Source organism: Pipra filicauda, unplaced genomic scaffold (assembly GCF_003945595.2).
Source record: "Pipra filicauda isolate LSUMZ 115617 unplaced genomic scaffold, ASM394559v2 scaffold36_size6622888_pilon, whole genome shotgun sequence".
Classification (NCBI taxonomy): domain Eukaryota; kingdom Metazoa; phylum Chordata; class Aves; order Passeriformes; family Pipridae; genus Pipra; species Pipra filicauda.
In genome coordinates this window covers 4,493,132-4,507,198 of record NW_024104498.1, presented here as the reverse complement: position 1 = coordinate 4,507,198, position 14,067 = coordinate 4,493,132, and the positions used below count along the sequence as shown (strand labels likewise).

At 40.6% G+C, this 14,067-nt stretch overlaps 1 protein-coding gene across 4 annotated transcripts in view; it reads left to right on the top strand.

The window, feature by feature from the left end:
• Positions 1-13,162, top strand: part of TESK2 (testis associated actin remodelling kinase 2) — a 106,544-nt gene extending 93,382 nt beyond the window's left edge. For all 4 annotated transcript variants that reach the window (XM_039384705.1, XM_027747097.2, XM_027747094.2 and 1 more), the window contains 6 exons: positions 1,899-1,981; positions 3,798-3,873; positions 5,500-5,583; positions 6,704-6,790; positions 10,021-10,156; positions 11,959-13,162. In XM_039384705.1, the coding sequence (XP_039240639.1) occupies positions 1,899-1,981; positions 3,798-3,873; positions 5,500-5,583; positions 6,704-6,790; positions 10,021-10,156; positions 11,959-12,971 (1,479 nt within the window). In that variant the 3' untranslated portion in view covers positions 12,972-13,162. The remainder of the gene's footprint in view (positions 1-1,898; positions 1,982-3,797; positions 3,874-5,499; positions 5,584-6,703; positions 6,791-10,020; positions 10,157-11,958) is intronic.
• Positions 13,163-14,067: the final 905 nt, after the last annotated feature.

Sequence of the window (14,067 nt, the reverse complement as noted above, 5' to 3'; positions counted from 1 at the left end):
TGAAAGTAGTTCTTTCAATAGGCTGGTTTTAAATGTTTCCCTGAAATTTTGGAGACCTGGGGTTATTGGAGAATAACGCTAATCCATAAAACTCAGAAGGTAAAATTAAGTGTTGCAGTCTTGCTACTAAAAATGAACAAAATGTATATAGTCAAAGGTAATGGAAGAAGAAAATCTAGATTTTAAAACTAGTGTTTATGAATCATAGAGATTTCTTCAAAAAACATTGAATTAAGAATCATCTTTAGTTGCTGAGAAATCTGCGGCAGAAAAACAACCTGAAATTTTTCTGCATAAAACAGTATCAGCCTTCTTGAACAGTGCAAAATCTCTGGTGTCCTCATGGACTTGTTTCTGTGTGGTACACAACGAAATTCCACTTGTCTGAATCATCTGAGTAAGATTTTTCAGAAAAGTTTTATCCTTCTCAGTTTTAAGTCCACTTAGAATGACCAAATGTTTAAAGAGAGGCGAGTGGAATGAATGCGCTCTTTGATACAAGATAACAAAGGCCGCAACTGAGAAGCTTTGCTGCTCTCTGGGTAAGCACAGTTGATTTAACTTGGTACATGTTTATGAATCCCCAAGCTAACTGTAGTTATTATACTTGAGTCATGCTAAACAAATAAAGCTTTGCATCTCAGGAGCCTGGCATGCGTTTCAAGAGGCTGGCATGCATTTTCTTTACATGATCACAGGAATGGCTTCCTTAACCTTTTAATTGGCAGGAAGAAAACTTACTTCATGGCCTGAGCCATGGTCGTCTCTGAATAATATAAACAGTGATGACCTGAACTTGATCTTTTAGACAAGGGACTCACTTTTCTTGGTAGCTGCATTACACAGACAAGCTAATGGTCGGGGTCAGCGAGGGGCTTTTGTATATCCAAGCACAATAAAGCTAGAAAGTGTTTCCTGCTGTTTAGCTAATTAATGCAGGGTACCACTCAGTAGGAATCAGCAGTGGTTTTGCTGCCTGTCACTGCTATTGTACTGCCTGCAGAAAGATAGAGAACAAGGCATGTGGGAAGGGAATGAATTCTGTCTTGTTCTACCTATTGCAGGACAGCAAAAAATGCAGGGAAGTCAGCTATGGATTCATTTGATGAGAAGGGGAAAGGTGTGGTTGGAATGGTCAAAGCATATTTCTCAGAGTTGTAAATACATAACAAAAAGGAATCGATAATACTCTTTGTGTGATGTGCTGCTGCCAGCCCAGAATTATCTGTGTGTGTCCTTAAATTGCCCTCCATCCTGACACTGGAGGGCACATTTGAAAGGAAAAGACTGACAGCTTTTCTTTATTAGACTTTTCCCTTAAGTCGTGTTTTCTAAATGCACTGTAAAATAAAGAATGTTGAGACTTTAAAGGCGCATGTAACTTTGTCACATCTTATATTTTCTGATGAAAAGCTGCTGCAAAGCACTGAGTTCCTTTTCAGTAGCAAAATAGACAAAGGCATGTAGAGTTTGCTCTGATCTTGTATTCTGGTCAGGTACAGGTAAACGGTAAAGAGAAAATTTAAAGTGTCATAGTGAACAGCGTGCATTGCATGTAGTTGAGCACAAGGGAGCTAAATAATTCAATTCTTGTTATTACCTAGCTGGGTATGTGCTGCCTGTGGCTGCCTGCTTCTCAGCAAGTTTTTAAGTGGATTATTAACTAAGTGGAAGGCTGTTCGCAGCATCTCAAGTTTGACAGATGTGATTGTGCAGGGGGAGGGCAGGGGAAGAGGGTGGTTGCTCTCAAACAAAAGCTTCTCATAGATGAATGTGTTCCAAAATATATTTTGTAGTTGTGTTCCAGATTAAAAATAGATAAAACAAACGTTATAGATGTTTCATGCCCACACAATAACACTTCTGTTTGGTTTTATTTTTTTTTTTCCTTTTTCCAGAACTGCTTAATAAAACACGATGAGAATGGATACTCAGCAATAGTGGGAGACTTTGGTTTAGCAGAGAAAATTCCTGATCACAGGTATGTGAACTAATCTAAATAGAGTGAGAGTTGCAGTGAGACTGCAGGTCAGAAGCTCCAGTCAGAGCCAGATCCCTGAGGCTGTTGTTGCATTCTGATACAGAGTTTGCAAAAAATATCCTCAGTCTTCATTCTGGAACTGCAGGCTGGATAGCCAGAATGTTCCAGCCTTAATTACTGTCCATTTTGATGTTTAGTGGTGACATTTATTCTTCAAAAATGTTTCAATGAGAAGATGATTTACTCAAGCTTTTCAGTTCATCTTTTAAGCAGGTACTTGGGAATTCTGGGTTTAAAAAACCCCACAAAAATACTGTCCAACACTCTGGATTGGGATGACTTTGTAATACATGTCATTTGTTGATTCCAAGCAACTTTAGCTTCTTTCCATTTTCATAAATAGTATCTGGGGCATTCTAGTACTCCCTTTAATGTCTGGATTAGTTGTTAAGATCCAGGTTTATAACAAAGAGTAAAATTAATTATAAAATTACCGTAGTTCACCATTTTACTTTTTCTAGGATGAAAATATAATCTTAACTCATTTGAGGAATGCACAGGTGACTGTCCCAAGCTATTGTCACAATTGGAAATAGTCCTTTTGTCATCCCTCCATTAGGGAGATCGAGGACAAGGATTTCATTGTTCTCTCTGTATATTAACTTGTGTATTTCAGACTATTCTGACTGTGAAATGTGCCGTCAGATTTTCTCCAGTGTGTGCATCTGAGTAAAATAAATAAAAGCCTTCCAGCTCTTTTGACTGCAAAGAGAACAATAAAAGTTGATCTCAGCTATGTACAGTTTTTAGACTGCATGTATCCTAGAACCATATCTTGGGAGGCCTAAAGGCTTGTGTTAATGTTGGTGAAATATTGATGTAAAAGCTTAACAAAGTCTTAATTTCCAAAATACTGGTAAGTGCAGCCAATGTGTATCTTGTAGCTCCTCTGGGACACCCTGTAAAGTGCTGAAAGCTTCAGCGGTATTCGAATGAACCCATCACAAAATCAGGAAGGCACTACAGGTGCCTTAAGTTGTTCTTAACAACCAGTTTTTAGATGCCCTGAAAACTGAAAACTGACAGTTAATAGCTTGAGTAGCTACTGAAATAAACAACTTAACAGAATTGCTACATTAGGCACCATTTTGGTTTGATCTAGTCTTGCCTCCATTTTGAAAGGCAGCTTTGTTGTTCTCAGTTTGCTGATAGCAAGCCATGATATCTTGAAGCCTTCAAAGGCCTTTATTTTTTTAATAGGTATTCCCTCAAGGTCAGCTGGGTGACAGGCTGGAGGTCTTTCTTAAGGCCCCAGTATTCAGCCATATGGAAACTGCAGATTTTTCAAATTGGATCTATTCTGATTACTTTTAGGTTTTGCCTGTTAAAGGATTCATTTGGTCGATCTTGATTTTTTTTTTTGTTTTGTTTTAATTCAGTTTGTAAACAGGCTGTGCTGACTTCATTCAGAGTTGCTTATCAGTATACATGTAGAGATGGATACCTGCATGTCTTGCTGGATGAATGGATAATTCAGCATCTGGCCTGAAACTGATGTCCACAAACCTTTACATGTACAGATAAAGGAGCCAAATCTGCCAGGAGTTTGGAAATAAAAATTATTGAACAGCTATGACCTTAAAATAAACTTTTTTTTTTTTCCCCCAAAGTGGCCAGGCACTTAAAAACTAGAAATAAAATGTGAGTTATTGATTGGGAAAGTTAGTAGCAGTGCTTGAGCATTTAATTAATGGTTCTTTCCTCTCTCCCTCCACCCCTCTTCCCTCTTCCCCCTATCTATCCCATATCTATATAGTGAGAAGTTACCAGTGGTGGGTTCACCCTTCTGGATGGCACCAGAAGTTCTCAGAGATGAACCCTACAATGAAAAGGTAGGTACATGATATAAATGTTAGTTGTCAGGTATTTCTCTTCAGTAGCTGTATGCAAGATTTAGAATTTCAATAATAATAAAACTTGCTATTTTCACTTGTGACATTTCTGCACTCAGGTCATTCAGTTTTAGGGAGAGTGAGAGTTGAATAGCTAATATTTTTAATTCATGGTGTGTAATCTTACATGGAAATAGAATTAGATTTAGGGTTTTTCTCTGTGATGCTATTTCCATTCTGAAACACCCCACAGGCCAAAATGTGATAATGGTTTGTTGATGTAACACAATTTCATTTAACCAAGTCTCAAGAGAAATGTGGTGAAGTTGCTTCCCATACACTAGTGAAATCTGGGTAGAAGTAAAACCTGTATGTAAACTTGTACAATTATGTGTGTGTATATGTGTATATATATAAATCAGCATTTCTTAAGGTAAGATTTCTTGATAAGATAAAAATGCTCTCCAGAGGTATTTACTAGTTTTCCTATTTGTGTCATTGGGAAGTGTTTCTTTCAGAGGAGGATCAGATCACACTGGATTTTGGAAACAGTATTTTCAATCAAGCTCTTCTTTACACAAGATTTTCTCTCCGTTACTTCAGCCCTGCTAGTGCAGCTTTTCTCTGATAAAACCCACATCCTGTACCTCTTTATAGCTAGTAGTCAATAATCTGTTAATTGGTAGTAGTTTTAACTTGCAGGAAGTCAATAGCTACCTCAGTAATTAATGTAATAATTACCATTTCAAAGCTTTTTAAAGAGTTACAATTGATCTAAATTAATAATAAAGTACCCAAGTCTGTGGTGGCACATTCTTCACCAACCCTGGGGCATGGAGGACTAAAGAGGAAGCAGGTCTTACCCCTCATCAGCATGAAAGGTGACATGTAAACCTGGCTGATGTGTATGGGATGAGGGATGCAAGCTTCTGCTCTGTAGACTTGTATTCCATGTTTTCCTAAATTTTGTTACATGAAAAACTCAGGTGGGTGGAAATCTGAGGAACTGTGCAGCTCCAGGGGTAGTCAGATAAGTGATTGCTGAGCGTCATGGGAATTGAGGCTGGTGTACAGTGCTACTGGATATCTCAAGCTTTGGGAAGACACTGTTTTCTCCAGAGGTACTGAACCCTGAGAAGAGAAAACTGTAATTTTTCTTAAAAGCAGTATTAATGTTCTGGATAAGCTTTCATCATGTGTATTCTAAACCCGTTTTTCTAACCACAGTGATACATAGGCATGTCACGTTTTTGGCTAATTATTCCCATCTGTAGGACATCAAATGCAACTTCACCATTCTTTATGCAAGGAAGGATTATTTTTTTGTTTGTTTTGTTTGCACACTGCTGAATTAAGAGTGGTTTGGTGGGTTTTCTCTTTTATTCTTGAAAGAGTTTTAAAGTTACCATTGCTGTTTATGCAACAAGAATGCTTTACTGTGAGCATGTGTTTCTTCACGTGGAAAATGTTAGCTAATAATGCAGTTGCTCGGTGTTGTAAGGCTGTGGTGCCAGTTTAGTTGTTCCCCGATAGCCATTTGGGGTGAGGAGAGACTCCCTGGCAGATAAGAACACTCAGTATTCATAACTGAACCATGTGTCTATTAATTTTTTTTTCCCCTCTCAGGCAGATGTGTTCTCCTATGGTATAATTCTGTGTGAGATTATAGCAAGAATACAGGCAGATCCAGACTATCTCCCTCGCACAGAGGTACGTGTCACATTTGTAACGCTGGTGGGAGGTGGTGAGTCTGCCATGATAAAGGCCTGGCCTTTAGAACTTCTGGCACTGCTGCCAAAGATACGATGAATAGGTGCTACTTTAAAAATAGCCTGTAAAAGGCTTTTGTTCTTCTATGCTGTTATTGTAGGAAGCTCCATTGAAGACACTTTCCCAGAGGCTTGGTGCAGCTGCGATCCTCATGGGAATTCTTTTCTGCCCCTAACTGGCAGAACATTGAGAGCACTGCAATGCAAACTCTTCCTTTTGTGGAGTGATAGCTCATGTAGACTTCTTGCCAGGTTCAGAACAGGGCACTTTTGGCACACTGCATCCACTAAGCAGCCCCTCCTTGTGAAAGGGGCAGGACCTGGGTTAACAGCAGCTAAAATAAGCTCACTCTTATTTTTGCATGGACTCTGCTAAGCACTGTGGATCTGAGCTATAATTGACTAATCAAAGATACTTCTTACTTTCTTCGATTGCCTTTTGGTTGAATCACATCTGCAGGGCAGCTTTTTGCCCTCTGAGGGGGCTCTTCCAAATTGTCTGTCCACCTCTGATTCTGAAAATTTGAAATTGTTTAGGTCTCAAACTGCAGTAAGTAAAATTCTTTTGCTTCTCTGGCCTTCACATTTTATAGGCGTGCACTTAAGGAACTGGATAACTTGTATTACCAGTCTACCATCCACAGAAAAGTTAACCATTTTAACTGATACATTTTCATCATAGCAAAGTCTCTGGTTTTATAGCAGGCTGTTAATTTGCACTGTGAAAGTCACCACAGTGAAACATCGCAGTATAAGAGATTGTTTCCAGATCCACACAGGCAACATTTCAACTGCAATGGATTGCAGTTGAATGCAGGAAGAAGGATGGGCTTTGAAGTCAGTCCGTTCTCTTACAGGTATCCTGTATCAGTAATCCCCACTGGGAATGCTGCAGTTCAGAGTGTGCATGAAGTTTTCTTAAAATTGTCTGCATGTGGTTGTTGAGATGGTGTTCCTGGCTATTCCTGATAACTCCACGTAGGGTTCCCCTAAAAAGAAGATGCTTTGGGCCAGATAGCAGACCTTACTTATATCTCTGTGTTGTGTTTTTGTTTGTACAGAATTTTGGATTAGATTATGATTCCTTCCAGCACATGGTGGGAGACTGTCCTCCTGACTTCCTCCAGCTGGCCTTCAACTGCTGTAACGTGAGTATCTTACTTGAAGGGGAGAGGCCTAAACTAGAGTTCTCTAAATGCCTCTGGCTTTTGAAGATAGAGCTTAAAGCATTTACAGAAGAGTTTTGAAGAGCCTACCTATAACAGCAGTGCCTTCTGATAACCCAGAAAGTCTTTTACAGTTTTTATAATCCTTCCCTTCCCCTTGCCAAAAGGTGTATCTTGTGTTTTTGTAATTCTGTGTTCTGTCATGCCAAGCAAACAGAACTGAACAGCTTCTTGCAGGCTGCTCAGGGTGATCCTAACCAGTTGGATTCTACTGAAACTGGGTAACCCTTGGGCTGACAAAATGCAGCTGTTACTGTGTACAGACCTACTGAGCTGAGAAGAAAGGGTTCTGAGCTGCCCTCCCAAACAGAGGGGACAAACAAACCAAGGGCAGGCATTAAACTACTCTGGATACCTTCATGGCTCCTCACTGTGAAAATTCCAAGGAAGTAGATCTCTCTTGTTGGTTATCCTGTAACAGAGTTGCTAGTATTGTATAGTAAGCTGGTTTATATGAAATAAGAGAACCTGAGCTGCCACCAGATTCAGATGAAGTTGAGACTGTCCAGTTTGCACAACCTAAGTTGAGGCAACTTCTAAAAGTTTTATTGCACAAAACTTTGCCAGGGACTCACAACCAGGCCATACTGGAACCAGTACCAGCACTGTGTCCAAGTGAGTGCTTGTAAGAAAAGTCTCATCTCTTTGTGCTTTTGATGCTTATTTTTGACCCGAGCTCTCTCTCCTTTGTATTAGTGCAAATGCATATGCTTCATGAGAGCACGGTATAAAGGTGAGACTGGGGGCATGGCTGCTGCTCTTGACACCAGATAGCATAATTTAATTCTAAAAATGTTTGTGGAACTTACTGTGGACAAGCTACTTCACTCCTGTGGTTTCACCTTAGTACAGCAGAGCTTGTTTCACCAGGACGTTGGTACATCTGACTCATGTTTATGAAGTGTTTTGGTTACATGAGTGCTAAAGGTTTTGGCTAGAGGTAGGATTTGACTTGGGAAATATCAACTCCCACCTGTAGACTCCAGAAATGGTACATGATTCAAAGCAATTTCTCAGCACAGAAACTCGGAGAACAATTGCTCATGAAGGAAGGGGCAGTGACCTTATATTCTCATGTTAAGAATTTGGTGTGGTCAGAGAAAAAGGATTTTCTCCTACTGATTATTGTCAAATGCTGATTCTTGTGTAATAAATATCCCTTCCCCGAATTGAAATGTAAATTACTTTCATGTGATCAAGCCATTAATATGCTGATTTCAGCATGGGCCATGCTGGAATTCACTTAGCACTCACCTAGTAGAAGGAAAGAGGGGATAAACAGATAAGGCTTTCTTACATTTATTTTCCTAAGCATGCTATGCTTCAGTAATAGGTGATTGGTGTGATAATTTGCTCTTAGACATGGACATTTTTATTATTTAGTAGGTCAAAAAAATGTAAACTGTATAGCCCAGCTGATCAGCTGAAGTAATGTGCAAACTAATGTGCAAAGCCCCGGGGTTTTCTACAGCTGGGAAATGTGTTTTAGGGCACATAAGAAAACCAGTAAAAACTGAAATGTATGAATAGTGGATTAAAATGTCTTTAATTTGCTGTTATAAAGTGTGGGATTTTTTAAATAAGTACCTTCAGGGAAGGCTCCCCAACAACTATAAGCCTATTTGTGTGAATATTTAATAAACATAATCATAAATGATCGTGCAAAAAGTTTACCATCACGAGCTGAGCTGTGGGCAACTGCTGCCTTGAGGAAGAATCTTTTATTCCATTTGAACAGAATCTGGGCTGCTCAGGGATGGAAGAGGCAAGTGGTGCTCTGAGTAACTTTTTCATTGGTGCCTTTGTCCTGGATCTTACCTAGCATAAATTAAAATAGCCAGAGAGCCCCTTTTATTTCCTCTGACTTCCTGTAGCTTGCAACAGCTCCTTAAGCTTTCCAAATTAGTAAGTTTGTCAGAGTACAGTGTGTGCTTCAGTGTTGCCCCTGCCCTACTCTTTCAGTGAAACAGGGAAAGCAGAAAAATGTTTTCCAATGCCAGGAAATTCCAGCTGCTGCATTAGAACAACTTTCTTGCTGCTCTTGAGCTCTTCAAGTGCGATTTGTTTGGTTGGTTTTTATTACTGTACATGTGAATTTTTAGCCCTTCACCCTGTGTTGCTGGAAGGTGTTCTGGCATTGCTGATCATACCAGTTCTTTTCAGAAAGATCCATCTCGTAGGACCTGCAGGGCAGTACGAGGGAGGTCTTGGAGGTTTGTTGTGCACAAAGCACCACTGTTCCTATTGTAGAGGTGAGATCTGTCTGGGCTTGCCCACTCTGAAAAAGCCTTTAGAAGGCTGGAAACAGGAATCAGGTCAAGCAGAATATTTTGTTATTACTGTAATGAGGTTAACTTTCAGCTGCTGAATTAGATACTGATACCTACAGTAGTTAAACCTGTAACATATATACAGGGTCGATGTTCAAATTTATGAAATGCCTTCTAAGTTACTATCTTAAATTAAACTTCTTGGCCTGTAGTTCAGTTTTAGTGTTGGTCTTTGTTTAGAGTTCCATTTCTGCTAGAGTGAATAATTAAATACTTACTGAGAAATTCAAACTGATACAGGGGGAATATTTTACCTGAGGTTTTTTTTTTCTAATATATTACTTGGTCAAATTATATAACCAATCTTGCTTCCTTGCAAGACAGACCAGTACATCAAGTGGTAAGGCTGATTAGCAGATAGAAAGATGCATTTTCAGCAATGCCATTTAGGTGGGTTTTAATTAAAGCCACAGGGAGATGATAGAAGAATTACAAACTTTTAAAGAATGACATAGCCATGTTGCTCTGTATAACCCTTTTGAAGTAATGTTAGTACATAACCTCTCTCTGATAACCAGAGTCCAGAAAGAAGTCTTGAAGTATTCAAGCTGTTCAAAACAAACAAAGCCCCATCACAAGCCATGAATCTGACAGATTCCCACCTTGTCAGTTTAAAATTCATCCTCTGCATATAATGTTTACAACTTGATAATTAAATGTGAGAAGTATGATAGACAGAAATGCCACTTTGCAATGATAACACACTTAAAACAGTCTTGAATTTCCTTAGTTTCTTCAGATTGTCCCTCTGTCTGTCCACTGTGTGAGCAGAATAGCATGGACAAACCCACATGAACTTATTTGATTTGTGTCCATTCACAGATGGATCCAAAGCTGCGTCCTTCATTTGCTGATATTGTCAAAACACTGGAGGAAATGTTAAACCGCCTGAGAAATGAGGACTCGGAGAGAGAGAGAAAGTTCTTGAACCTTGACAACAGTGAAAGAAAACCAAAAGGTAAGTGTCTGTATTGTACAAACATTGCTGCATGCTAATAGCAAGAGGGTACAATGCTTCATATTTTGAAACCTGGGATTTCAGCTATATGTGGTATTATTTACACCTTGTGAAAAATTTTACTTGAACCGTGAAAATTATTCTGGAGCAATGCTGTGTACTTTGCACTACAGAGTGTCCTTTGGGGAAAAACCAGCTAACTGTTTCTTAAAGTGCCTCATGAGGTTTTGCCCACAAGCCTTGAGGGGAAATTTAGAGTTCATTTGGGAATGGTTTTGTAAGTTGCTTAACAGTATATGAAAATCCATCAACTTTTTATTTATCCCTGCCCTACTTAGTACATATACGTAATTTCTTTGGTGTATGTTACATGTAACATTTAGAAGCTTCCTTAATTCCTTCAAGAGGAAGAGCACAGAAGATGCAAGAGTATTATAAAGTACTTAGAAATACTCTGAAAGACAGGAAAAGATAAATCCCAGGTCTGCTTGGGAATGTTGGCCTTGAAAGGTTTTCTCTAAAGCTGTCTGGTGCCACCTGGTGTGGGGAGCAAACTGGTAGCCTGGGCCATATTCTGACTTGGGTGTCTCTTATGTTAGTACACTTCTGGCACTGGGAACTTAGAGTACAGTAAAAACAGTTTCTCACATTGTGTGTGTATATATAAATATGCAACACATACACATAGCCATCAATCTGTAATATGGTTTTAGATTGCAATGATTATTCTCTATTTCAAACCACATAGAGTTAATGCATGTGGTGGTTCTCCCACACCTGGAAAGCATCTAAGAGAGGTGTGAGTTAAAAAGGAAAATGTTTTTTTTTGTTTGGTTTGTGTTGGGTTTTTCTTTTTTCATATTTTTGGCATTCTCCCCTTGGAGTGCATGTACAAAACAAGTACTTCTTGAAGAAGTGTTACATGCTGTTCTTTGACTTGTGTAGTCTTTCCTACATGGAATGACTGCAGTCTAAACTGTGGCAGTATTGAGAGGGGAAAGTGAAAATCCATATGTGCTTATTCTGGAAATGGTAATCAAAAGGAGATATCACTTCTTTATATTCATTTGTTAAGGCTCTAACACAGCTCTTCAAAGGCACCTTGAGAGCCAGTGGCAGATGCATGTTCCAAACAGTCAGAGTTAGCATCTACTGTTTTCCCAACCTGTTGTAGTGATAACAGCTTTATTTATATATATGTATGTGTGTGTATATGCAAATACACATGCATATGGACAACTTTAAAACTCCTATTCATCAGGGTCAAACAATCACTTACCCCTAGTATCCTAGTTTTGTGTTGGATAATGTAATGAATGAAGGCTGCGATGGAATTATTTAAAATCTTCATGGTACCAGGATGGGCATTTATTTTGGTCTCAGACTTTTTCTGTCAGGGTTAAAAAGTCCCAGTTCCTTTGGCAACTAAGTTTTGTACTTGTTCTCTTATGGCCAGTATCACCAACAGATCTTGGGCAACCTCTGCTGGAAGCCAGGACAATAAATCTAGAAACATGCAAATTGTTCTTCTCTAACACCCTGTGCCGTCTCTGCTGTGGCAGTGTACTGGCAGCAAGGAGGTTTGAAGGGGCTCTAAAATACACTGAGGAGAAGAGAATGGTGTACTTGGGTCTCTGCAGGAACTCATAAGGAAGGAGCAGACACGTGCTTATGGAAGATAGTTTGGAACATCAGAAATGCAGCTTTTTTCTTTACAGTTGTCATGAAGGCTCTGTGAGCAAGCAGACATACAGCTATATAGAGCTTCTCTAAGCTAAGAGTGTTTCTCTTTTTCTACTCAGGATCAATTGAAAAAGGACCAGGAGTAAAACGTTTGAGTTCCTTGGATGATAAGATCCCACCCAAGTCGCCCCGTCCCCGTCGGAATATCTGGCTGTCACGCAGCCAGTCAGATATCTTCTCCCGCAAGCCTTCCAGGAAGATAAACGTGCAGGACCCCTACTATACACCAAACAAAGGGTTAGGCCGGAAAGTGAATCCCTTCAGTGCCCGGGAGGACCTCAAGGGAGGGAAGATCAAATTCTTTGACATGCCAAGCAAGTCTGTGATTTCCCTCGTGTTTGACTTGTACTCTCCGGAGGCAGGCGGGGGCCTGAAAGCCAGCCAGTCCCACTTCCGGCAGGCATACAGCACAGACTGGCAGGAATTTTCCCTGCTTCCTGGGAGGAGATGCAGATCGCTTCCACTCTCTCCTGAATTACCACACAAGGAATATGGCCTGTTTGGAGGGCTGTCTTCAACCGTTGGCAGGTGTGACCCAGCCCAGCTTGGTGCAGAGGTTCGGCAAAAACTCCTGAGTAGCAGCAAATATGGCGTGTCAGAGATTCCCCCCTTTCACGCCAAGCATCACAGACCAGAATTTCTTCTTGCACCAGGACAAGAAGAGGATATGGACTGTTCAGATGGGCCAGTGGCCCAGGAGGAAAATGGGTTTTGCCTTGTTGAGAACACGTGTGGAGCTCCAGCATGTAACCAACCATTAGTGCTGGCCCAGCCTGAGCCTCTGTCTTACAAAAAGCTCCCAGTTGAGAATTCAGTGAACTCTGAGGGACGTGGCTCCTCACAAGTGTTTGCAGGCTGTCTCCCATCTGAAGAGATGGAGGTGGAAGATGATCTACTGAAAAGTACTCTATTAGAGTCCACAAAGCCTCTGTTCAGTGTTAGTCCTTCCAACGAGCTGAAAAGAGAGGCATGGCCCTTCAGGGAACAGGATGGGGACAGTCCTGCCCTGTTGCCTCAGACTTCCTCCAACATCTCAGCAAGTGGCAGCACAGAGTCACCTTGTGACATATGAAGAGAGGGCTCAAACTGAACATGTCCTTGAGGGAACAGTTGTTCCCAGTTGCTTAAACTCTGTTTTTCTCAAGTGCTGGGCTTCAGGTTTGAAAAAGACTCAGCAGATGATGGGAGCTGCCTGTCAAACAGATTGCTGCAGACAGTGTCTGGAGAGACTGATTATTTTATAAAACTTTATTTCAAACTGTGCTTATTCCCGTTCCTGATTTACTTTAGGAGGGGGAACTACTCCAGCCAGAATGGCCATGTGAGCCCCACAGCCTTTCCAAGAGGCAGCAGCCAGAGCAGGCACCGTGTAAACAGTTTGACCTGGATTTTCAGCATGGAGTATTTCAAGGCCTTAAGCTCCATGTAGAGTAGAAAGAATGACCCTTAGGTTTTCCCTCTTTCTCTGACTGACCAGCTGCTCTAAGCCACTGCAGATTTTTCATTAATTCTGCAGCAGTGCACGTGAGTTGGAGCCTCTGTTTTAGAAACAGGCACAGAGCTATGTTGAGCAGATAGGAATGCTCTCTGGTTCCAGAGCTGCTGTGAATGCTGTTGCAGCATTAAACAAGCTCTTCATTCAAAAGCAGCAAAAACAAAACCCCTCATGCTGGTCACAATCTGCAGGCTGAGTCACATGACAAATACTTTGCAATTAACAAGAAAAATCTGTTCCCTGGTGTTTCATTTTCCCTTGGGATTTGGTAATGATGTTTAATGCATTAGTGCAGGGAAGCTCTCTTCCTTATACAGCTCTTCATGTACCTCAGCCCAAATGTGGAGAAGATTTGCCCAGGGCACAGAGAGCCATATTCCAGGCATTGTGATTTCTGGGCTTCTGAAGAAGCTGCCCCTAAGAGTAACAGCTGTACTGAGCTTTTGGTGGGGGGGGTGGATGTGCTCTTATCTCTGAAGAACTGAATGAACATCATGATCTGTTTCTGCAGAATCTTTAAATACAGTAGCTACATCACAGTTGACTAAGCTAGAAGGGTCACATTCACGTCCCTCTCTGGTACAACATCCCATCTCACTGATTCCACTGCAGTAATGATGGCTCCTCACTTAAAACCAGCTGCTTGACAGAAGACAGTGATCCCCTGCTCAGG